The following is a 25,235-nucleotide window of genomic DNA, read 5'->3' on the forward strand; positions in this document are numbered from 1 at the left end:
GCCACGAGCCGAGATTGCACTACTGCACTCCAGCCTGGGTGACAGAGCAGACTATCTCAAAAAAACAAAACAAAACAAAAATCAAATGGCCAATATAAAGCAAATTAATACTCAAATACAATTTTATACTTACCAAACTGACAAAAATGTTAAAGCCTAAGAAGACAAGCTGGCAAAAATGTAGAGCAAGAGAAACTCTGATACTACATGGATGGGAATGTAAATTGGTACAATTACTTTGGAGAACAATTTAGTATAGCCTAGTAAAGCTGAAGACACATATCCTCTGGCCAAGCCACTTCATTCCTCTTGTTTATGTGACGTGGGGGACAAGCATAGGAAGGTACATGGCAGCGTTATTTATAACATCTCCAAAACGAGAAACAAACTCAACTTTCACCAATATAGTAATATGTTATTATGATTGCACAGTGGTATAGTCATACCACAAACAGTTATACAACTCACAGTCTGCCAGGCACTGCCTCAAGTGCTTCCCATACATGAATTCATTTGAAACCTTTCAATAATCCTGTGAGGTAGTAGGTATTTTAGCTCCCATTTTACAGATGGGGAAACTGAGACAGAAAGTGGTTAAATAACTTGCCACATAGCTGGTACATGTCAACTGAGATTGAAACAAAACAGCCTGACTCCAGAATCCATATTCTTTTTAACACACTCCAGAAGGACACAAAAAAAGATGACTTATAGAATTGGAAAAACAAGCCAATTTGGGATAGACTCAACAAAAATGTTTAACTCAACCATTATGTTGTGTACAGCTGTGGAAGTGAATGCATAATACACTGATCAACATAGTTCAATCTCAAAAAACAGCATTGCTCAAGGAAAGCCAGTCACATAAGAGTATATGTAGTTTAACTCTATTAAAACAGGGTTTCAAACAAGCAAAATTAAGCAATCTATTGCCTTCTTTGAGACAGAGTCTCGATCTGTCATCCAGGCTGGAGTGCAGCAGTGTGATCTTGGCTCACTGCAACCTCCACCTCCTGGGTTCAAGTGATCCTCCTGCCCTAGACTCCCGAGTAGCTGGGATTACGGGCATGCACCACCACTCTGGCTACAGAATACTTTTATAGGTGGCAACACAACAAAGAAAACCAAGGGTGGGTTTTGTATATTTCACTGGGTGGAAGCATATGTTTGTTATTCTGTACGTTTTACATATTTATATATACTCTTCTATGTGTAATATTTTGTAATAAAAATATAAAAGAAACTAGACCAACCTCATCTTAGGAGTATCAATACTAATTCCTCAATAAGTGATTAGCAAGTTGAATTCAACAAAAAATAAAGAAATAATAAAACATGACCAAATGGGATTTATTCCAGGAATGTTATATTAGAAAATCTAGTAATAAAATAGATTATTTAGGGATATAATATTAGAAAATCTATTAATAAATAGATTTACCAAAGCAATAGGTCAAGTGAAAAATTATACATCTTCATAAATTTTAAAAATTCATTTGGTCAATTCAATTTTCATTCTTGATAATTACATTTATCAAAAACAGTAGACACTTATTTAACATTATAAAAATACAGCTATGTCACAAAAGCTAACACAATACTTAATAGTAAACATAAAAGCATGCTTCTTAAAGTCAACAAAAAGACATGAATTTTCTTTATCATCCTAATTGGAAGTACTAGCCAATGCAATTAGATAAGAGGAGGAAATAAAAATAGAAATACTGGAGAAGAAAAGCATCTGCAGATTACTATTTCTGTGGAAAATCCAAACATTATACATGATATGTAAATTCAGGCCATATACAAAGTTAATAAACAAAAATCAATAGCTCTAATGTAACCAAATAATTATTAGAATATGCAATGGTAGAAAGAACTCCCCTTAAAATATTGACAAAAGAGATAAAATATGGAATAAGCTTATCAACAAATGTGCCAGATTTCTATAAAAATAATTTGAACACACTCTTGAGGAACACACACAAAAATTCAAGCAAATGGTAAGATATACTGTGTTCTTGGGTAGGGAGATTCAATATCATCAAGTTATTAATTCACCTAAGTCCAACTATAAAGTCCCATTTAAAATACTGCCATGATTTCTAAAATACTGCCATGATTTCTAAAACACTGCCATGATTTCATGCTAAACAAATTGAGTCTAAAGCTCATATAGAAAAATAAGTAAGACTATCCAGGAAATTTCTGAAAGAAACAAAAAGATTAATGAGAAGGTACAAGCCTTAGCAGATACTAAGACATAAATTCAATGGTGTTAATCAAGACATCAATTAAGACATAATGGCATATGTCTTTAATTAAGACATAAATTCAATGGCATATGCTTGCATATGAATCGACAAGCAATTCAATGTTGCTAAATGGAAAGAATAGAACTTATCTCAAACATACAGGGGGATTTATTCAGTGGTTAAGGTAGCATTTCAAATCCATGGTAAGAAAATGAATTATTCAATAAATGGCATTATGCAATTGTGAAAACTCGGAGAAATGTCATCTAAAAAATGTGAATTTTACTGAATGTAAATTATAGCTTTATCAACCTAATTTTCAAAATTGGTGTTGGAAACACTGGAGAGTTCCATAAAAGAAAGGCTGGACATCCATGTCATATTTTACACCGAAATAATTCCAGAAGGATCAAAGATTTAAACACTAAAAAATAAAATGAAAGGAAAGTACTAAAAGAAAATATAAATGAAAGAAGAAATGCCTAAGTATGATTTTAAACAATCAGAAGCCACAAAAGAACAGACTGTTCTATTCAACTATGTAGAAAATACTTCTCCCTAGAAAAAAAATTGTAAGCAGAGTTAAAAGACAAAACAGTTTTGAGAAAAATATTTACAATTCATATCTCAGATAAATCATTAGTTTTTTATGATTGAATATATAAAAAGCTTCCACAAATCAATGAAAGTCCAATGCCCCACACAGATACACCAAAAGATGAAGAATGTAAACAACAATTCACAGAAAAGAAAACACAACTTTGTCTTTTAAACATGTAGAAGCTACTCTATTTCACTCAGAAGAAAAATGCTATTCAAATATACTGAGATACCATTTTCGTTTTTGGCACTCTGATAGCTAAGGTTTGAGAACACATTCTCAGTGAGTGTGGAAAGGAATTATTACCATCTATTATAGGTGAGAAGGTAGGTATATTGTAGAACCTTTAAGAAATGTAATTTGAAAGTGTATTTCAAAAATTAGATATATATTCTTTGACACAATAATTTCATTTCTAGATATTTATCCTCTAGATATGCCCTCATGTGAACAAAATAATAAGCAACCTAAATATCCATTGATAGGAAACAGGTCAATTAAATTATGGTTCATGCATCCAATGAAAGACTATAGAGCGATAGAGTGATAGGCCCTCCTAAACAGAATGCTACCATTTGTAAGAAAAACAAGACTGGGTATGGCAGCTCACACCTGTAATCCCAGAGCTTTGGAAGGCAGAGGCAGCAGATCACTTGAGCTCAGGAGTCTGAGACCAGACTGGGCAATATGGTCAAACTCCATCTCTAAAGAAAAATACAAAAATTAGCCAAGTGTGATGGTGCACACCTACAGTAACAGCCACATAGGAGGCCGGCGTAGGAAGATCATCTGACCCTGGGGAGGTAGAGGCTGCAGTGAGTTATAATTGCACCACTGCACTCCAGCCTGGGCAGCAGAGTGAAACCCTATTTTAAAAAGAAAGAAAGAAAGAAAGAAAAAACAAAAACAATGTACATGCACATACATAGATGCTTATAAAATCAAAACATCTCCCTAAAGGGACGCCCAAGGAATTGAAAACAGTAGTTGCTTCTGGAAAAGAAGGCTTAAGCTTTGTTATAGATACCTGTTAGCTCTTTCTAAATTTTGTAACTTGTATTTGAAACATTTATAAAATAAGCAAATTTCCCTATTATTGAATATCTCTTCACCCTATTTCTTTATAGTACTTTGTACAACTTGCAGTTATGAAACTGCCATTCTCCTAATAACTGCAGCTGACAGCAATTCTAATTACTTGATTCCTTGATCTGAGGCTGAGCCCTTCTAGAAGCTTCTCAGGGGTAGTCTTGTTCATTCTGTGTCCCCAGCTTCTAGCTCAAGTCTTGCCACATAATTGGTGCTCAGTAGATTTGTCAAATGAGTGAATAAATTCTGTGCCATGTATAGATTTGAAATAATCTAGAGAATGCAAAGAGGAAACATTCTAGCTAAAGCCACTGGTCTGAGAGACAGCACAGGTTAAAGAAGGAAAATCAACTTCGATTTACCCAAATGTACCTCCCTGCCAATAAAATGTAATATTAACATGGGTAGTAGCCCTTTCTATTTATTGAGTTTTTACTATGCACAGAACCCAGTAACTGGGCAGTTTACAAATCTCTGTCTCATGTATTACCCACAACAACTCCACAGCCAGATGGTATCTTCCTCTTTGTGAAAGTAGAAACAGAGAAGCTAAGGGATGGGGGAGGCTGTGGAAGGGATCAGAATTTCAGCCTCGTCCCACTGCTGGGTAGACGTGTGACTTTGACCAATGTCACTGCCTCCTTTGAACGTTGGCATGGTAGAGGTGCCAGAACTACCTTCCCACCTACATCTTCTTCCAAGAGAATCCTTTCCCTTCCCAGTCCTGTTGAAAGGGCGAGCTGAGCTGGTCACATGTAGAAAAGGGCATGGCACTACCCTGGCTTCAGCCAAGGAGGGGAATAGACCTATACTGGCAAGACAGAAACTGGCCCAGGAATCTGGGTTAGGGGGTGATATGATTTGGCTGTGTCCCCACCCAAATCTCATCTTGAATTATAGCTCCCCCAATTCCCAGGTGTCGTGAGAGGGACCCAGTGGGAAGTTATTGAATCATAGGGGCAGATCTTTCCTGTGCTGTTCTCATGATAGCAAACAAGTCTCATGAGATCTGATGGTTTTATAAAGGGGAGTTTCCCTGCACAACTTCTCTCTTGTCTGCTACCCTGTAAGATGTGTCTTTTGTCTTCTGCCATGATTGGGAGGCCTCCCCAGCCACGTGGAACTGTGAGTTCATTAATCCTCTTTTTCTTTATAAATTACCCCGTCTGAGGTATTTCTTTATCAGCAGCATGAAAGAATCATTTTATTCTTTTTTTTTTTTTGAGATGGAGTCTTGCTTTATTGCCCAGGCTGGAGTGTAGTGGCACGATCTTGGCTCACTACAACCTCTACCTCTTGGGTTCAAGCAATTCTCCTGCCTCAGCCTCCCGAGTAGCTGGGATTATAGTCATGTGCCACTGTACTCGGGTAATTTTTGTATTTTTAGTAGAGGTAGGGTTTCACTATTTTGGCCAGGGTGGTCACAAACTCCTGACCTCAGGTAATCTGCCTGCCTCAGCCTTCCAAAGTGCTGGGATTACAGGTGTGAGTCACCATGCCCAGCCTACCTTATTCTTTTTAATGACTGTATATTGTCCCATTGTTTATTACCTTCTTTTATCTGCCAAACATCTATTCAGCTCTTTTTATATCTCAAGGCCTGCTTTAGGCTCTTGCTTGCGATATATCAGTGAACAAGCCAGAAAGATATTCCTGTCCTTGAGGGCATTTTGGATTTTTGTATCTGGGAAGTTCAATCTGTAGTAATATGTGACAATGTTTCTATAGCTGGTAAGCGGCAGAGCTGAGATTCAACCCACATCCATCACGCTTCATGCTCATTCTTCTTGCCCCTACTCGATGTGGCCTTTTACATATCAAATGCAAATGTTTTGTCTACATCTGTTCACTGCTCAGTTTTGCTCTTTGTTGCTCTGCATTTACAATTAAGTTTTTCTGCATCTGGAGGAGAGTCACTGATTAGGCCTGCACAGAGAGCTTCCCATTCTTTGGCAAGGAGATTGTTCTGGAAGTTCAGAAGGAGGCACCTGAGTACGGTTGCTCCTCCTGCTTAAACCATGAAACAAACCCCACAGCTATAAGGTCCAAGCCAGTTCCACAGCTGTGTCCAGGATTCTTATATGGATAGACTTCAAGGTACCAAGAGACCCCTGACTTCTCCAAGCCTGTCCCCACCTTGAACAAACTATAGTACTGGCTAAGAATTCACCCCTGGAACCCTTCACTTCGGGCACTTACATTAAAGTTGACGGGCCACTGGTACACAGACTAAAGCTGATAGAACACTGGTTTGGGACATTTTGCAAAAAGAAATGATTGGAAAGGAAACGTGTCAGAAGTTCTGGTGAAGGCACATCTGGGTGGTCTAGGCCAGTGCTTCCCAAGCTTTTTGTCATTAGGCACTGGTTTCATGGAAGACAACTTATCCATGGACGGGAGAAGAGAGAGGGAATGGTTTCAGGATGAAACTGCTGTTCCTCCTCAGATCATCAGGCATTAGATCCTCATAAAGGGCGTTCGACCTAGATTCCTCGCATGCGCAATTCGTAATAGGCTTCACGCTCCCATGAGAGTCTAATGTTGCCGCTGATCTAACAGGAGGTGGAGCTCAGGCAGTAATGCTGGCTTCCCACCACTCAGCTCCTGCTGTTTGGTCCGGTTCCTAACAGGCCTCGGACCAGTACCAGTCCACTGCCCAGGGGTGGGGACCCCGGTCTAAATGGCAGGAGCTCATAGAAGCATCCAGGCCCCCTGCTTCCCTCATGCAGCCTGCATGCTGGCTCTGGCTCATGGCCTCACATTGATCAACTCATCATCTTATTTAATCCTCACAAAACCCCTGTGAAGTAGGTGTCATCATCTTGATTTTTCAAAAGAGCAAACTAAGTCTTAACTATCGAAGACCCACATATAGTAAGCAAGGAAGGTGGGATTCAAACCAACAGCTGAACTCCAGAGCCTGTGCTCCCAATCAGCCTCCAACCAAGCTCACTACCTCTACTGAGGCTCCAAGGTCTGAGGGAGGAGAAAAGTACCAGAGAGAAGAAAGAGACAGAATAAAACCCCAAAGCCATAATTCTAAATAGACGCTTGATCTACTTCAGTTTTGCTTAGATACAGCCATCTGCCTGGGAAGTAGTTTCAGTTTCATGACAGAACTGGAATTGGCCTATGCTGAGCTATATTAGTTCAGTTACTGGTTCCTGTTCAAAGATTACCTTGTTTATTTATTTAAGAGACAGGGTCTTGCTTTGTCACCCAGGCTGGAGTGTAGTGGTACAATCATAGCTCACTGCAGCCTTGAACTCTGGGATTCAAGTGATCCTCCTGCCTCAGCCTCTCGAGTAGCTGGGACTACAAGTGCACACTACCATGTCAAGTTAAGTCTTGTTTTTAATTTTTTGTAGAAACAATGTCTTACTATGTTTCCCAGGCTGATCTTGAACTCCTAGCCTCAAGCGATCCTCCTGCCTCGGCCTCCCAAAGCACTGAGAATAAAGTTGTGAACCACTCCAAAAGCGCTGGAATCATAGTTGGGAACCACGACACCCCGCCTGAAGATTACCTTTTGATTCTCAACGCCAGTAATAATCAAACGTATGCAAATTAAATCAGCGGTACCACGTTATTACCATAAGGTGATAAGTAAGGGAAAGAATAATACTTGTGTATTAATACTGACAAGGTTAAGGTGAAATTATAACCCAAACACACTGGAGGTAGCATTGTAAAGTTTGATTATCCCTTTGAAAGGCAACATTCTCATGTGGAAAGAATAAAAAATATAATGCTCCTGGTCAACATGGTGAAACCCCATCTCTACTAAAAATACAAAAAATTAGCTGGGCATGGTGGCGCGTGCCTGTAATCCCAGCTACTCAGGAGGCTGAGGCAGGAGAATTGCCTGAACCCAGGAGGCAGAGGTTGCGGTGAGCCGAGATCGCGCCATTGCACTCCAGCCTGGGTGACAAGAGCGAAACTCCGTCTCAAAAAAAAAAAAAAAAAAAAAAAAAAAAATATATATATATATATATATATATATAATGCTATTCCTTAGGACTTTGACTAAGGAAATACCTTAAACAATTACAAAAATTATCTGTGTTTCTGTGGTGTTATCATCTAAAATGGTGATATACATTAAATTTACAACAATAAGACATAAAAGGAATGCCTACGAACATTACGTAACCAATATGTTCTGTCTTTTAAAAAAGGACAGAGGAGGCCAAGGCAGGTGGATTGCTTGAGTTCAGGAGTTCAAGCCCAGCCTGGGCAACATGGAGAAACCCCATCCCTACAAAAAATACAAAAAGTAGCCTGGCATGGTGGTGCATGCCTGGTAGTACAGCTACTTGGGGAGCTGAGGTGGGAGGATTGATTGAGTCCAGAGGTCAAGGCTGCCGTGAGCAGCGTTCACGCCACCACACTCCAGGCCTGGGCAGAAAAGTGAGACCCTACTCAAAGAGAAGAGCAGGATGCCATGTATGTGTGCACTATGATTATTAAATATGGATGTGTGTGCACGCTTATCCACACAGACTGGCAGGAGGTATGGGTATAGCCCATGCTGTTCCCACTATTTTTTTTTTTTTTTTTTAGACATGGTCTCTCTCTGTCACCCAGGCTGCAGTGCAGGGGCACGATCTTGGCTCACTGCAACCTCTGCCTCCCAGGCTCAAGCAATTCTCCTGCCTCAGACCTCCTGGCTAATTTTTGTGTGTGTTTTTTTGGTAGAGACGAGGTTTCATCATGTTGGCAAGGCTCATCTCAAACTCCTGACCTCAAGTGACCCATCTCAGCCTCCCAAAGTGCTGGGATTGCAGGCTTGAGTCACCACACCCAGCCTGTCCCCACTTCTGATGTCTGTCTGTTTTCCCCGCTGCCTTGTCAGACACTGAGTCCGAGAGTATTTTTCTTTCTTTCTCCTCCTGCAATGTCACATATCTGCTTTCCCTCCACCAGCATCTATAGCTCCTCCTCTGACTCCTCCCAGAGGTGCCTCCTCTTGCAGGTAGGACCATTCAGCAAGACACTCCCTCTTCTGTAGCCAAGAGGAAGGTGGAAGACACAGCTCAGACTTACTGATTCCTCTCTTCAGGAACTTAGATCTGCATTTCAGGGGCATGAAGAAAGACGATATTTACCACTGGGACTAGGTAACTGGGAGAAGCACCCTAGGGAATACTCTCCCTTGGTCAGGGCAACAAACGAAATGTACTCACAACATCTAGGAAAGCTATTAAATGTATTATGAAGGAAAAAGAAAGAAATTTACCATTGAACTAGCGTGCAATGTTCTGTGCCAAACGAAGCAACATGTTGCATGCTGATAGGAGCATAGTAAAGGATGCATATCAAATGTGCTGGTGAGGAAGAGAAATAATTGGGAGACAGCTAGGAGGAAGATGAAAGAAGGAAAAGAAATTGGGAGAGAGGCTTTGGAAAGAGCAAAACGGCTGTGTGCTGTGAACTAGGGACTCTCCACCTTCACTCCCTGCATCTAAGGCCAAGACAAAACACGTATTCCTTCTTGGCATAAGTTAGGTTGTTTCTATTACTTGCAACCAATGGAAGTGATGAACTTCAAGATATGCTATGCCAAAATACGGCACCATGGCATTTGAAAAAGGAGCCAAAGCAGGCCATAGAAACTAGCTGACCTTGCCCTAAAAGTAGGTCATAAGACCCTCATTCCAGAGGGGTCTTTACTATATGTAGAGGAATGTCCTCATCTGTGAAGAGACAGGAATACCAAGGAGAATGTGGGCAAAGAGGCCTTGCTGAGTTCCCCTAGCTTATTACCATTAGATCAAACCCCACCCTCTTTTGTCCAATTCTACTTCTCCATGGCTGTCCCTCTTCAGCAAACCTAAGCATAAATATACAGTTTCCTGTGAGTCTTCATTTCTGAAGGCTCCTGTGGTGTGTCAAACATACTTAATAAATTTATGTAATTTTCTCTTGTTAATCTGTCTTTCGTAATAGGTGTCTCAGCCATCAACCTGCAAGTTTCAAAAGGGTAGTACCCGCTGGGCGTGGTGGCTCGCCCCTATAATCCCAGCACTTTGGGAGGCTGAGGCAGGCGGATCACCTGAGGTTGGAAATTTAAGACCAGCCTGACCAACATGGAGAAACCCCGTCTCTACTAAAAATACAAAAAAATTAGCCAGGCATGGTGGCACATGCCTGTAACCCCCAGGTACTCCGGAGGCTGAGGCAGGAGAATCACTTGAACCTGGGAGGTGGAGGTTGTGGTGAGCCGAGGTTGCACCATTGCACTCCAGCCTGGGCAACAAGAGCAAAACTCCCTCTCAAAAAAAAAGAAAAGAAAAGACAGTACCTTTTCTCCCCTACAAAACAAAACATAGTGGATAGACTTTTCAATAATGAAATTTAAATGCAGAAGAAAAAAAGATTATCTTTTGGCTTAAACCAGACTTCAAATTATAAAACTATAAGGCTGAATACAGGAGGAAGATGCCCTTTCAATAAATCTCAGCATCAGTGGAGTCCCGCCTTCTCCCAAGAAAACAATCAAGGACATGTTGATGTCTCCCAACAATTGTTTGGTGACTTGTGGTTTATCGGGAAGAGCTCTCATGTTTGCTGACAGAATTGCTAAGCCTTTGGGTGGCTGAGCAATAAATGATATTGGTTATCTGCTTTCTCTTTCGAAAGTTAAACAGAAAGCAATCTGCTCCAATCCAAAGACAATTACTAATGCCTCCTGCGGCTCTGTTTCACTTGCGATTTTTGTGTCCAAATCTCACCTGTTCCGTTATTGACTCAGTTGTTTTCTTTGCATTGATACAAAATTAACAACAGCAAGGCCTCCCTTCATCTTGTTCTATGTAATAATGTCTGCACAGCAAACCATTGGGTTTGCTGGTTAGTTGTTCTTTTTTTGTGTGTGTGAGACAAGGTCTTGCTCTGTCACCTAGGCTGCTGGAGTGCAGTGGCACAATCACAGCTCACTGCAACCTCGACCTCCTGGCCTCAAGTAATTCTCTGGCTTCAGCCTCCCGAGTAGCTGGACCATGCAGGCATGTCCCACATCACCTGGCTAATTTAAAAAAATTTTTCATAGAGATGGGGTTTTGCCATGTTGCCCAGGCTGGTCATGAACTTCTGAGCTCAAGTGATCTTCCTGTCTTGGCGTCCCAAAGTGCTGGGTTTATAGGCATGAGCCATTGCACTGCTAGTGTTTTTGTCATACATATTAAGACATAACTCTACTCATCTCTATGCCAGTTAGAATCATCTAGATGCTTTTATTTTGTGAAACCAGTTTGATTTTTTAAAGCTTTTTTGGGGATAAATTAGTCAGCAAATGACTCAAAAATGAGTCATGAAAATCCAAATAGTGGCTATCTTTAGTGAATATGAAGGGAGTTAAATGGAGGAGGTACATGAGGGGCTTCTGGGGTGCTAGAATCTTCTATGTCTTTACCTGGATGCTTGCTACATGGGTGTATGTACATTTATTTTATGCACTTTTCAGTGTGTGGGTTATGTCCTACAGTAATAAGCCTTTTAAAAACACGTGGCAAAATTCTGTTTTATTTTCCTTCGAAGAAAAGAATTGGGACAACAGTTCCAATGGTCAGGAAAGGTCACACTTTCATTCTTCATTTACGGCTTATACAATTACAGTTGAAGACACCAAGTAGGGGAGAAGTCTTATTTTACCTGGAAAATTAGTTAGACTTGTGGAGATAGCAAGGAAATAGCAAAAGGAAAAGAACAATGTGATAGACGTGCGTTTTGCTCATAGGTTGGGAAGCAGACCGTATCAGTTCTCCATCACACCTTCAAAAAGTGCAGATTATTATTTCTACTTCTCCCCTAACGTAGAATCCTGTGGTTGTCTCAGGTCTAAAACTTAAAAACCAACCAAGATTTCATGCACAGTCTTGTATATGAGACCTATTTCTGTTAACATCTCTAATTCACAGTTGAGAAATGCTTGTTTTTTTCTTTATGGAGTTCAATATGATTGTTCTCATGAAGAAAGAGCAGGACTAGAGATGTTTTGGACTCCAGTTCACACACCTTCCATGGGGCCCAAGGAAATATTTTCCATGGAACAAACACACCTACGCTCCACCCTCAAGAAGGCAGATGCCCAAGAAGTTAGAAAACTACGTGTTTCACAAAACGTTTAGCCTACAGCCATCAGACAGCCACAGCTATTCTTGTCCTCAGTCCTCAATATTGTTAGTGAAGAGAGAGAGAGAGAGACAGACAGAGTAGAGAGATGGGGCAGGCTAGACCCTGGCTATGGTGGTTGCCTCATTGGCAACAAAACATCATGAAACTCTGAAGTTCACATCTCCACATTGATTCATGAGGCACCAGAAACTCCCATTAATTTTGTCATAAACCGATTAGAGCTGGTACACAAACTCAGGGGTCTCAGTATTTAGAGAGACAATGAATAGTCACCCAAATCCCGATACTTTCCCCAGTAAAACCCACTGGGAAACTCTGAATAAGTTCACAACAAGGTGACATTTGAAATTCCCTGCAGTCTCATATTTATCCACATATATCCAGGGGGAAAAAAAAGAAGGGTAGCCCAGAGAAAGTGCCAGCTACCCGTTCCTGGGACCTCTTGCTTGTTCCTAAGAAATAGGCTCCAGGAATCTCGTAAAGGGCTGACCGTCCGGCCGCCAGAACAGGACAGAGGTCGGGGGGAGCCGCTTCACGTTCCCAAATCAAAAGGGGGGAAAGTAAGTGAGAAAATCTCCCGAGTTCAAACATTCCTTTAAACCTCGCAACTTTAAATACTAACTGTGTTTCATGGCTGCCATCTTGAAAAACATTAGTTTGCCAAAGACGCCCTTTGATTCCCATTTGGGATGGAAACGCTTGCAGATAATCCATTGAAACAGGTCCGGCACAAAGGCCTTTTCGCAACAATCATGGTGCTTGTGAAGGACAACATTTTTGTGCGCAAAATAAAACATTTTAATGCGCTACAATCCATTACACATATAGCCCTCCATTTCCTTTCAGTAATTATTCATTAGAAAACATTTAACGTCACTGTGGATTTCACACTAGGCAGTCCGGACACAAAGAACAAGAGATGGCCCATTTATAAGAGGCTGGGGCCTTCTTTTCTAATCTGAGAAACTCCAAGGAGGTGGGGCCCGCGGGGCGCAACAGGCAGGCTAAATTGTGCGGTTAACGGTCAAAGCCCCCCTGCCTACTTTGACACTCATTTAAAGATGACAGGGAACAATAGAGATTTGTTCTGTGCAACCCTTTCTTGTTATGCCGGCGACATCAGCTCCGCACATGAAACTGCCCGGTATTTCATTCCACCTGCCATCTCGCTCCCGCCTCGGCCGACTCTCTCCTCTGCCACTTTGCTTGTCCCCACTTTAACACAAAGAGACAGGTAAAGAATATCGTTAAGAAGGCGCCATTCAGCATGTCAGCTTTCATAATACAATCGCCTGTCAGTTTCCCCATGAGCTACGAGGCGCTCAAATGTCTGGGTTTAGGCCAGAAATCCGAACCACGGTTAGGTTAGTGAGCAGGGACAGCTCCTGGCCACCTCCTGCCCTCCCATAGCGGAAGGCCATCTCCCGGGCACAGACACCGAAAACCATCTTTGCTCACAACAGTCTGAAACACTTGCTATACATCAGCGAGGGACCACATGCCAACTCCTGACGGGCTGGGTGGATACTCCTTGAATGCCTGTGTTTAAAAATTTTACTAAAAACTCATACCCAAAGCCCCAAAACCTGATTCATAGGAAGGTTGGGAAATGTTTATCTTCGAGCCATTTTTTTTTTTAAACACCACAGGATCCTTCCCCCCGAAGTGGTGGAGGGAAAAAAAAAATCTTAAAACCTCGTCAGATTATCTGATATAACTAACCAAACAGGAATATGTACAGATTGAAAACACTCACAGTGTCGCTTTTACTCTGCATTCTACGGAAAACACACTATCTAGTGATGCTTGCAGAATGCACTGAGAGGAAACCAGTGAGTCAGCATAGGAACTGGCTTTCATAAAAAGCCTTCAAAAACATTGCATGGCAAAATTCTGTTGTATTTTCCCTCAAAGAAAGGAATTGTGACCACAGTCCTGGAGAGGAAGTCCACACTTTCGTTTTCCACTTACTCTTTATAAAATTAGAGTCAGGAAGCCAATTAGGTGAGAAGTCTCATTTTATCTGGAAAATTAGTTAGACTTGTGGAGATAGCAGGGAAATAGCAAAACCAAAAGAAAACAACTTGATAGACTGAGTTTTGTTCATCGTTTGAGAAGGAGACTGTATCAGTTCTCCACTACACGGTCAAAAAGTGTAGATTACTGTGTCTGTTTCTTCCCTAACACACAATCCTGTGGTTGCCTCATGTCTAAAGCTTAAAAACCAACCAGGATTTCAGGTTTATTTTACATTTCTAAAGAAATGACGTGTCACTGTATTTTTTTTTTTTTTTTTTGACAGAGTCTCACTCTGTGGCCCAGGCTGGAATGCAGTGGCATGATCTAGGCTCACTGCAACCTCTGCTTTCCAGGTTCAAGCGATTCTCCTGCCTCAGTCTCCTGAATAGCTGGGACTACAGCCGCGTGCCACCACACCTGGTTCATTTTGTATTTTTAGTAGAGACAGAGTTTCATCATGTTGGCCAGGCTGGTCTCAAACTCCTGACCTCAGGTGATCCACCTGCCTTGGCCTCCCAAAGTGCTGGGATTGTAGGCATGAGCCACCGTGCCTGGCCTGTTATTTTTCTTATTAAAGCAATCCTAATATTTACACATTACAATTGCTTCCGGTTATTGTCCTGATGTGTTATTGAAAACAGCCAGCTAAACACAAGAATGTACTAGACATCATTGGATGCTTAAGTAGAAAGCAATATTCATAATGATGCCAATGGTAGAAACTCAGTGAGTGGTCAAAGAAATTCAAAAAACAAAAGCAGTTTGGACGCTCTGCATGTAAGATCAGCAAACAACGGCTCATGGGCCCAATCCAGCCCACTGCCTGTTTTAGAATGACCCTTGAACTAAAATGGCTTTTACATTTTTAAATGATTGGGAGACAAAAAAAATCAAGATAATAGCATTTCATGCCATGAGAAATCTACATGAAATTGAAATTTCAGTATCCATTAATAAAATTTTATTGAAACACAGACACATTTATGTTTGCCTGTGGCTGCTTTTATGCTACCAAGAGGTGAGCCTAAGATACTTACTATCCAGTCCTTTACAGGAAAAGTTTGCCAACCCAGTTCAATGTCCTGTTTAGCACACATCCTTCTTTCCTTAGGAACCATATTTCCGAATCAATGGTATTTTAAAACTGCACACACCAAGAGAAGCAAAGTGGAATTTCAAATATAACCCTTTTCCAATCAATGTTTAATGGTTTGTAATACATCCCTCAAGCATGGAGTTGGGATACTTCTAAATTAGGATTTTTTTTTATTCCTAGCAGCTCTGTGTTTGCAGCACCTAACAATGTTGAAAAGAATGTTGTTTAGAATCCGAGTTGAGACGTCACCTTTCCAGATCCATGGTTGCTTGCTGGCTTGCCAGATGCAAACCAGAAATTAATGCTGCAAAGAGCAGGCAGTAGTTTCTCTCACAGAACTGAATGCATGTTTGTTCAATGACCAGACAGAGAGGGCTAGCTCTCAAGGAAGCCCCTCAGATGGTGCAGACCCCAATTTGGAATAATACTCAGTGGCAGCTAAAATGTAAAACATACATACATCAAGAAAGAAGCATGGTCTGATGCTTTGATTCAAGAGGTCTTAGCTAAGGACTTTACAAGGATCAAATCTGAGAATGATAATACAAGTTTTTATGTGTCTGATTTACCCAACACTGACAGCTCTACAGTTGAAATGAAGGATTATCTTTTTATCGAACAACAAGGAGACTGTTGGTGTTTTATTATCCAGTTACATCCTCTTAATCACCACTGAATGCGTACAATTATGAATATCAGCAAACAATTTAGTGCTTCTAAATTACCTTAGGGACTAATTAGTCTCCTAGTAAAAATGAGAGCAGTTCATAGTCTTAATTGGCCCATGGGAGTTATAGGTGGAAGGCGGGGGGCGGGGGGAAGCTATGCCATTATGTGACCATCTTTTTCAGCATAAATAGAGGGAAGAGAGAGTGTAACTGATGTTGTAGGGCTTTTCTTGACTTAAGGAGAATCCTCCTGGTATCCTCAGCTGTCTTTCCCTGGAACAAAAGATATTTCATGGTCTAGGAGTCTTGCAAACAATCAGCAGAAACTGGATATTGACAGTGGATTATGCTAAAACCTGTTTGGACCATCAAATGCAAAATTTTTTCAGGTTTTTGTTTTTTCATTTCAGTCTGAGTCCCTTGGGTTAATAAAAAAAATTAGTAGACTTCACACAGTAGACAACTTTCAACATGGCTTTTAAATTATTCACCACCCAAAAAGCGGTGTTTAAATTACACTTGATTAAAAATGGTTGTGACTTGAGGTACATTTAGAAACCACTTAAAGCCAGGCGTGGTGGTTCATGCCTGTAATCCCAGCACTTTGGGGGGCCAAGGCAGGCAGATCACTTGAGGTCAGGAGTTCAAGATCAGCCTGACCAACATGGTGAAACCCCGTCTCTACTAAAAATACAAAAATTAGCCAGGCATGGTGGCGCACACCTGTAATCCCAGCTACTTGGGAGGCTGAGGCAGAAGAATCACTTGAACCTGGGAGCTGGAGGTTGCAGTGAGCTGAGATCAAGCCACTGCACTCCAGCCTGGGTGACAGAATGCGATTCCATCTCAAAAAACAAAGCAAAACAACAAAACAAAACAAAACCCTAAGGCTGTGGTTCTCTAACCTCAGCATGCAGGAATTTTGCATGCAGGAATTTTGCATGCAGGATGCAAAGTTTTGCATCTTGGTGGATCTAGAAAACCCATAAGAGAGGGCCCAGGACACTACATGCTTGACAGGTATCCCAAGCCCATAGCCATAAGTTCTTAACTTGTGGTCCATGGATGCAGTTTGAGCATCCCTAGAAGGAAACCTCAGGTCCTGCTTGAGTCAGAATCTGCATTTTAACAAGCTCCTCTAGGTGATTCAAGCACACTTTGCTGTTTGAATTACATGGGTGTGAATACAACCTAGTCATACATTTTCCCAGTGACCTAGGGAAAACTTAAAAATTAAGGTAAGGAAGATTGAATGTAAGGGGAATTGTTATTCCCCTGAGGTAGTGTGAATACAAAAACATTTATATTGAAGTTGAAGACCACCAGAGACAGAAAACTCCACCAAACACTGTGGGGTGGAAAAGGGGGCTCACAGAGGCAGGAGGGAGGAACCAAGACCACCAGGATGGACTCCTGCCCGCTCCGGCTAGCAGGAACTCGGGGCCTGCTGGTGGTGTAGATTGCAAGGCCCGCTTTTCCTTCTTTTCCCACAACCAGACCTTATTAGAAATTTTCCAACACCTTTTCCTCCATCTCAAGTGCCAGTCAGGAGATCTCTCTTTTGTGACACTTGCCAAGGAGGACCGGCCCCCTATTATTTTCCTTCTGGAAAGTTGGGCCAAAAAGGTCTAATCTCAAATCTGTAAAAGTAAAGGCTAGGCAGACATCGAAACCAAAAAGATGCTGCTGGTCCATAAGATTCCTCTTCTTGAAGTAACGTATTTTTTTCTGTCCCAATTTTTAAATAAAAAGCAAAATATACAAGTTCTTTAGCCAGAAACCGGCTATGCTTACTGGAACCATTCATTCCCTACAGAGCAGACTTCTTGGGCACTTACTCTGTGCATGTGTAACCTGGGAATTGCGGGCTGGGATTTTTATAGCTTATTATGGCAAGGGAGGAGACAGAGGATAAAAGAAGAAAAAAGGGCATGCACAGTCACCCCTTGTGGACAAATATGCAAGAAATAAAGATAAATGTGTATAATTCTTACAATTTTGCCTTTCTGGATTTTGCTATTGCACTGAATGATTTGTGATAAGACAGAAGGGGATGAAAAATATACTTATTAAATAAAGAGCTATTAAAAGCCCCTAAAGGATATGGCTCTTAAAAACAGGATCTTTTTGTTTGATTACAAAAGAATTACACCTTTATATTAGACATTCTGGAAAAACACAACAAAGAGAATAAAAATCATTCATAATCCCACTGCTCAGAAATTACCACTGCTGGCCAGGTGTGGTGGCTTATGCCTGTAATCCCAGCACTTTCAGAGGCCAAGAGGCAGGCAGATCATCTGAGGTCAGGAGTTCGAGACCAGCCTGGCCAACATGGCAAAACCCCAACTCTACTAAAAATTAAAAAATTAGCCAGGTGTGGTGGTGGGTGCCTGTAATCCCAGCTACTTAGGAGACTGAGGCAGAGGATCACTTGAACCTGGGAGGTGGAGTTTGCAGTGAGCCAAATCGCACCACTGCCCTCCAGCCTGGGTGACAGAGCAAGACTGCTCATTGTGGAATATTCCTTCTAGTTCTCCCCACCCCTGTGTGTGTGTACAAATAATACTGGGTTAACATTTTATATGTGGTTTTAGGTCATTTTAAAAATAACATGATTCATCTTTATAAATTAAGAACAACACACCTAAATATATTCCAAATATCACATCATTTAGGTTTGAAACATCTAGAATTACAAGTTTAGAAATCAAAATTCAAGCAACAGTTTATTTCTCAATAAGTTCTATAACCACAATAATATTGGTTTTATTTATTTATTTATTTATTTGAGACCGAGTGTCACCCAGGCTGGAGTGCAATGGTACAATCTCGGCTCACTGCAACCTCCGCCTCCCAGATTCAAGCAATTCTCCTGCCTCAGACTCTCAAGGAGCTAGGATTACAGGTGTGCGCCACTACGCCTGGCTAATTTTTGCATTTTTAGTAGAGATGGGGTTTCATCATGTTGGCCATGCTGGTCTTGAACTCCTGACCTCAGGTGATCCACCTGCCCCAGCCTCCCAAAGTGCTGTGATTACAGGCGTGAGCTACTGTACCCGGCCTCACAATAATATTGTTTATGAGTATCTGGGCAAGTACCCTTGATGATAGTATTAATAGTAAAGACTAAAATTATTTTCATCAACAAATGTGACCACTTAAAGACTCTACTAAAAGTGGTATTATATTGGGTGTGGGTGTGAGAACACCTTTTGGGATAATAGTGGTGCTCTGTGTCTCAATAGGGATTTGGGTTACACAGGTATATACCTTCATCAAAACTTTCCAAATGATATACCCAAGGTTAGTGCTTTAGATTGTGTATACTATTTACCGCAAAAGAAAAAATACTGAACACTAGCTAATGGCAGGTGTGCAAAGTATTTAGGGGGAAATATGCTGATGTCTGCAACCTTCTTTGAAATCTGTCCCCCCAAAATAAGATAGATTAGTGGTTACAGGGATGGATAGATGAAACAGAAGCGTAAGTAATAGGTTAATGGTAGAATCTAGGTAGTGAGTGTTTTCTGTCAAGTTTCTTCTTTTCTGTATGTTTAACACACTTCATCATACAGTGTCGAGGAGAAAAATAATCTGAGATCTATGCTAAAAGGCTCGAGGGATGTCTATAATGAGACAGGCGAGATGTAGCAAAAGTGTGTGTAATAAGGATTCTATTTTTGTAGAATAAACAATGATGAAAATACATTCATATATGTATGTGGGTAGCAACCCAAATAGTCCCATATGGTTCTATAACCATGAAGGCAACGACATAAAGACCCTGGGGGAGGGACACATGCACACGAATGTTCATTGCAGCACAGTTTACAATAGCAAAGACCTGGAACCAACCCAAATGCCCATCGATGATAGACTGGACAGGGAAAATGTGGCACAGATATACACCATGGAATATTATGTAGCCATCAAAAACGATGAGTTCGTGTCCTTTGTAGGGACATGGATGAACCTGGAAACCATCATTCTCAGCAAACTGACACAAGAACACAAAATCAAATACCGCATGTTCTCACTCATAGGCTGGTGTTGAACAATGAGAACACATGGACACAGGGAGGGGAGCACTACACACTGGGGTCTGTTGGGGGGAAATAGGGGAGAGACAGCGGGGGGTGGGGAGTTGGGGAGAGATAGCATGGGGAGAAATGCCAGATCTAGGTGAAGGGGAGGAAGGCAGCAAATCACACTGCCATGTGTGTACCTATGCAACAATCTTGCATGTTCTTCACATGTACCCCAAAACCTAAAATGCAATAAAAAAAAAAGAAAAAAAAAGACCCCAGGGGAAGCAGGTGGAGAGTGGGAGGTGGGAGGTGAGAGATGAAGGCTGAATGTACTTGTGCACACGAAGAAATGCAGGAAGCATGGGCCTCCACACACCGTTGTTGGCCAGGGTTAGCAGAATTCCAGATCATTGTCATTTTCTTACAATTTTCTATACCGTTGAAAGATCCTTTCTACAATGATCATTTATTATTTATGTAATTAAAAAGCTATTTTTATGAAAAAAAAAATAAAAGTCGTATTATGAAGAGAGCCAGGCTTACGTGACAAGGAACCTATTCCCCCAAAGAGAAAAAAGCCTTCATCTTCTGAACTGTATTGAGAGAAACTCCCTGTCCCACTCACTAGTAAAAGTTACATTCTGAGGCAAAGAGAACAAAGCACATCTTATGGAATCCTGAATGTCTAGAAAATAACATGGAAGGGAAAACAGAGTTTCATTTTCTACACATGACAGGGATGAAGAAAAATGTACAGTAACTTGAAGCATCTCCAACCACCATGGAATCTTCCACATTAGATGGTGCTTTTGTCAAGCAGAGACTGAATGAAATAATTTTGTGGCATCTGCAAAAACTACTATTAGAAATGTTTACCCCAGGATCTGTATTTTCAGCTTAAGAAGCAAATGATCACACTGGAAATTTGAGTGATTCTAATAGGGACATGAACGTGATTATGATCATCCTAGTCATGGGGGCTTTCTTTTTATTTTTCAAGTGAACCTAGTAGCTGAACAATGAATCAGCAAATATTTTCTGAGCATCTAGTGTGTGCAAGGTATTATAGGAGGTACCTGGTCCCCAGGAATTTACAGTCTGTTTAGAAATATAATGCAATTACAGGAACATTGAACAAGGCACCAGTTCTGGACACAATGCCTAATCTTTTAGATGGCTTTTAAGCAGATACCAATAAAAAGATGGTTAATTAGGAAGTTACTTAAAATATTGTTGTAAGTGTCTGTGGTGAAAATATGCATGATTTGGCTTCCCCCCCACCATGGTTTTGATATAAAATATTTATTTTGTTAGTCAAAAGATAAGATAGTAGAAGTTGATGGGAGGAAAGTATTCAGATTTTTACCTGGCATAAGAGTCTTTACAACAATAATATAAAAACATCCTGGCCAGGTTTAAATTCAAACTTTGATGTGAAAATCAGTGATAGTAAGATCAGTTGCAAAATTAAAAACAAAGATATCTGAAATAAGATCCAAGAAACAATTTATCTAACCCCATTATGCACTGAACCCAACATTTTACTTGTACGCCACTTCACCCATCTTCTAGTGAACCTGCTTACTAATGGAACATGAGAATGAGTCTATTCAAGGCTTAATGAGCTTAATTAATTAGCACGTAAGACACTCAGGGTAAAAATAATTACTATTGATTGTGATTGTTGCATAAATCTACAGTTGTAACAAAATGGCATGTAACTATATATGCACATTGTACCAACATTATTTGTCCTGGTTTAGATACTGTGCTCTAATTATGTAAGAGGCAACCACTGAGGGATATTTGAGACCTCTCTGTATTATTTTTGTTACTTCTTTTGAGTCTATAATTATTTTAAAATAAAAATCTTTTTTAAATTACCTATATCACTTTGATTCTTTGATATGTTATAAAGTCACAAAAATATATTTGAACCATGGCAAAGTGCTCATCTGAAACATGGTAGAAGCCACTTTCTATAAACATTGAATGAACATGGATATAAGCCGTGAGTCTCTTCCTCATTATCTGACCCGGAGCTGTATTAGTTTGTTTTCACACAGCTGATAAAGACATATCTGAGACTGGGCAATTTACAAAAGAAACAGGTTTCATGGACTCACAGTTCCACGTGGCTGGGGAGGCCTTACAATCATGGTGGAAGGTGAAAGGCATGTCTCACACGGTGGCAGACAAGAGAAGAGAATGAGAGCCAAGCGAAAGGGGTTTTCCCTTATAAAACCATCAGATCTCAGGAGACTAATTCACTACCATGAGAACAGTATGGGGGAAACTGCCCCCATGATTCAATTACCTCCCACTGGGTTCCTCCCACAACATGAGGGAATTACGGGAGCTACAATTCAAGATGAGATTTGGGTGGGGACACAGCCAAACCATATCAGGAGTTTATGGATTTCTGACCAAGTCCCTACTATGTAACAAACTTGGAGAAAAGAGGCAACTGCCCAGATGATTTGAATAAAATAAGCTTTTGAATGAATCACCTGTGAACTAAATATGCCACCATGTGGACAATGGCCATCAATAGCACGAAGCAAATGCTCACTGAGATCAGCATCATTATTCATGGTGCTTCAGTTCTTCATTGTGTTTTGTTCATCAAACTCAGCTCCTTCTGAGGTCCTTCCTAAATGGCTCCATCTCTAATATTTCCAAATAACATGAGTTTTTAAAAACTTTACTTGGAAATTATTATAGATTCATGAGAAGTAGCAGAAAGAGTGCAGAGAGATCCTTGGTACCCTGCATCCAGCTTCCCCCAAAGGTAACATACCTGTAAGTGCCAGGAAATTGACATTGGTAAAATCTTCAGACATTATTCAGATTTCATCGGTTGTTACATGCACTCACGTGTATGTGTGTGCATGTGTAATTCTGTGTAACTATATCACATGTGTAGATTCCTGTAACCACCTTGACAATCCAGATGTAGAACTGCTTCCTCATCCTCAAGGAAGTATAGTTATCCTCTATAATCAGAACTTCCACCCTCTCCCTAACTCCTGGCAACCAGCAATTTGTTTGCCATCTCTATAATCATGTCACTTTGAGAAGGACGTATTTATATAAACGGAGTCATATGGTAACAATCTTTTGAAGTTGTCCTTTTCCCCCCCTACTCAGCATAATACCCTCGGGATTCTACCCAAATTGCTGGATTTTTGCTTTTTTTTTTTTTTTTGAGACAGGGTTTCACACAGTCACTCAGGCTGAGTGCATGGCATGATCACAGCTCACTGCAGCCTTTACCTCCCTTGCTCAAGTGATCCTCCCACCTTAGCCTCCGGAGCAGCTGGGACCACAGGCATGTGCCACCACCTCCTGCTAGTTTTTATTGTTTTTTGTAGAGATGTGGTCACACCACGTTGCCCAGGCTGCTCTCGAACTCCTGGTCTCAAGGGATTCTCCCACATTGGCCTTCCACAGTGCTGGGATTACAGGTACTAGCCACCATGCCCTAAATCTGGAGTTAACTCCATCTAAATAAAGTTTTACCAAAGGAACCTGAAAATTAATTCATAAGAAGGAAGAGCTTCCTCCAGTTTTCAAAAAAGTGTGACTATGTATAGGCAAATCTGCATGGTTACTTTTACATGCATTTTGTAAAGCCATGACAATAAAAAAATGGCACATGTGACCTTGCTTGAGGACCGGGCTATCTGCTGTCTTTCATTGCAAGACCTACAGTGAATACTCCTCTCTATCCATCAACTAAAATATTTTCTCCCAATGAACCATGCTTCCTAGAGTTACCACTTTGAGATATCATGCAAGAATGGCAACTAAAACCAGGACTTTGTTCTGGGCATTCAGATACATTTCAGTCCAGGACAGTGCCATTTTGAGTTACCAGTTGCCAAGGTGACAGTATTCAGGGTTATAGAGATGGATAATTGACTGAATGGATGGATGACAAGCTGTAGCTAGGGTTTCTTCATGGTGCCTGAGGCTTCTGTGAACAGCTACTAAATTATTCTAACAACATCCATAAATGTTTCTGTAAGCTTTTTGGCTGTCTAGGCAGGAGGAGAAACAACCCTTCAACAGATCATGTTTTCTAAACAGAGAACACATGAGATGATTATGCTATTAAAACCCGGAAAACTTGTCCTTGGAAGTCTTTATGCCTATAATTAACCACTGGAAAGAGACAATAGGTTTGACACTCAAGTTCTGTCTTCCATCTTCCCAGGAGAGCTATACCCTTGTTTATCTGATCATAAAAATAGCTCAGTTTTCGCTTCTTAAAATGATCATTACCTGAGACAAGTTGGGCTTATCACATTTAAAGGTAAACACAAGATATCTAGGATAATGAAGAAAATTTATCAATAGTCTTACATGTAAGACCAATTATTATCTATGATTTCCTTCAACATGAGGTCACCATCTATTATTTAAGATCCAACCATGATAACACAGTAGCCACTAGCCACATGTGGCTATTTAAATTAGTGAAAATTCAGTCAAATTTACAAGTCAGTTCCCCAGGCACCAGCCACAGTTCAAGCACTCAATAATGACATGTGGCGGTGGCTCTTGCCTCAGGCAGTGCTAACAGAGACCAGATCTGTCTTTATTGGAAAGCACGCTGTTCTAGACCAATATGAAATGAATCAGTAACACTCCCACGCTTTGGTTCTAAATCATCATACTCACCCCCACCAACAGAAGGGAGACATCTACGTGATCATCTTAAATACAATTTTTTATCAAATAAATTCCGAATCTTATTCACAAGCCCAGTTCTCTCTCCAGGCCTAGCGGAGGCCCAGCATTATAGTACTTTGGAAAGTTCCTGGTAGAAAAGAGGTCACCAGGTGTGACCACCTTCAAGTGTTCAAGTCACATTACCTTGGATTCCATCATGCACAGAGGGAGAGCAGGCTGTTAACTATTCCGCTTGAGCCATTCAAAACTTGCTTCCCACTGACTTATGGTTCTGTGATGCATGACACCCAGCAACAAGGTATGAGGTGAATCTAGCTCGTGGGGCGGAGCTGAGTTAATAATTTACAGAGGGAGTCAGAGACTGCATCTTATGGCCATCTACCTGTAGGCACACAGGGCCACTTCGGGGAGATAAGAATTGGAAACCCGACCTCCCTTGAGATTACGTTACAGCCACTGCTGATCTTTGATTAGTCGCTTATGTTCCTGACCAGTCACTGACTATTGAAATAATGGCAGGACCCTCAGTGAGCTATGCTTAAAAAAGAAAGAAAAGAAAATTCTCCCACTCTCTTAGCCTAGGATCCAGCTCCAGGGAACTTCTGCTGGAATCACCTGTTGGCTCTGTTTGGAAAACTTTAC

At 40.9% G+C, this 25,235-nt stretch overlaps 1 protein-coding gene across 1 annotated transcript in view; it reads right to left on the reverse strand.

Annotated features, from left to right (window-relative positions):
• MYO1H (myosin IH) overlaps positions 1–24,822 on the reverse strand; it is a 99,366-nt gene extending 74,544 nt beyond the window's left edge. The window contains exon 1 of the mRNA XM_021675532.2: positions 24,777–24,822. Within this exon, the coding sequence (XP_021531207.2) occupies positions 24,777–24,791 (15 nt within the window). The 5' untranslated portion in view covers positions 24,792–24,822. The remainder of the gene's footprint in view (positions 1–24,776) is intronic.
• Positions 24,823–25,235: the final 413 nt, after the last annotated feature.

The sequence above is a fragment of the Aotus nancymaae genome, unplaced genomic scaffold, assembly GCF_030222135.1.
Source record: "Aotus nancymaae isolate 86718 unplaced genomic scaffold, 86718_ANA_hifiasm-v0.15.2.pri h1tg000021l, whole genome shotgun sequence".
NCBI classification, from domain to species: domain Eukaryota; kingdom Metazoa; phylum Chordata; class Mammalia; order Primates; family Aotidae; genus Aotus; species Aotus nancymaae.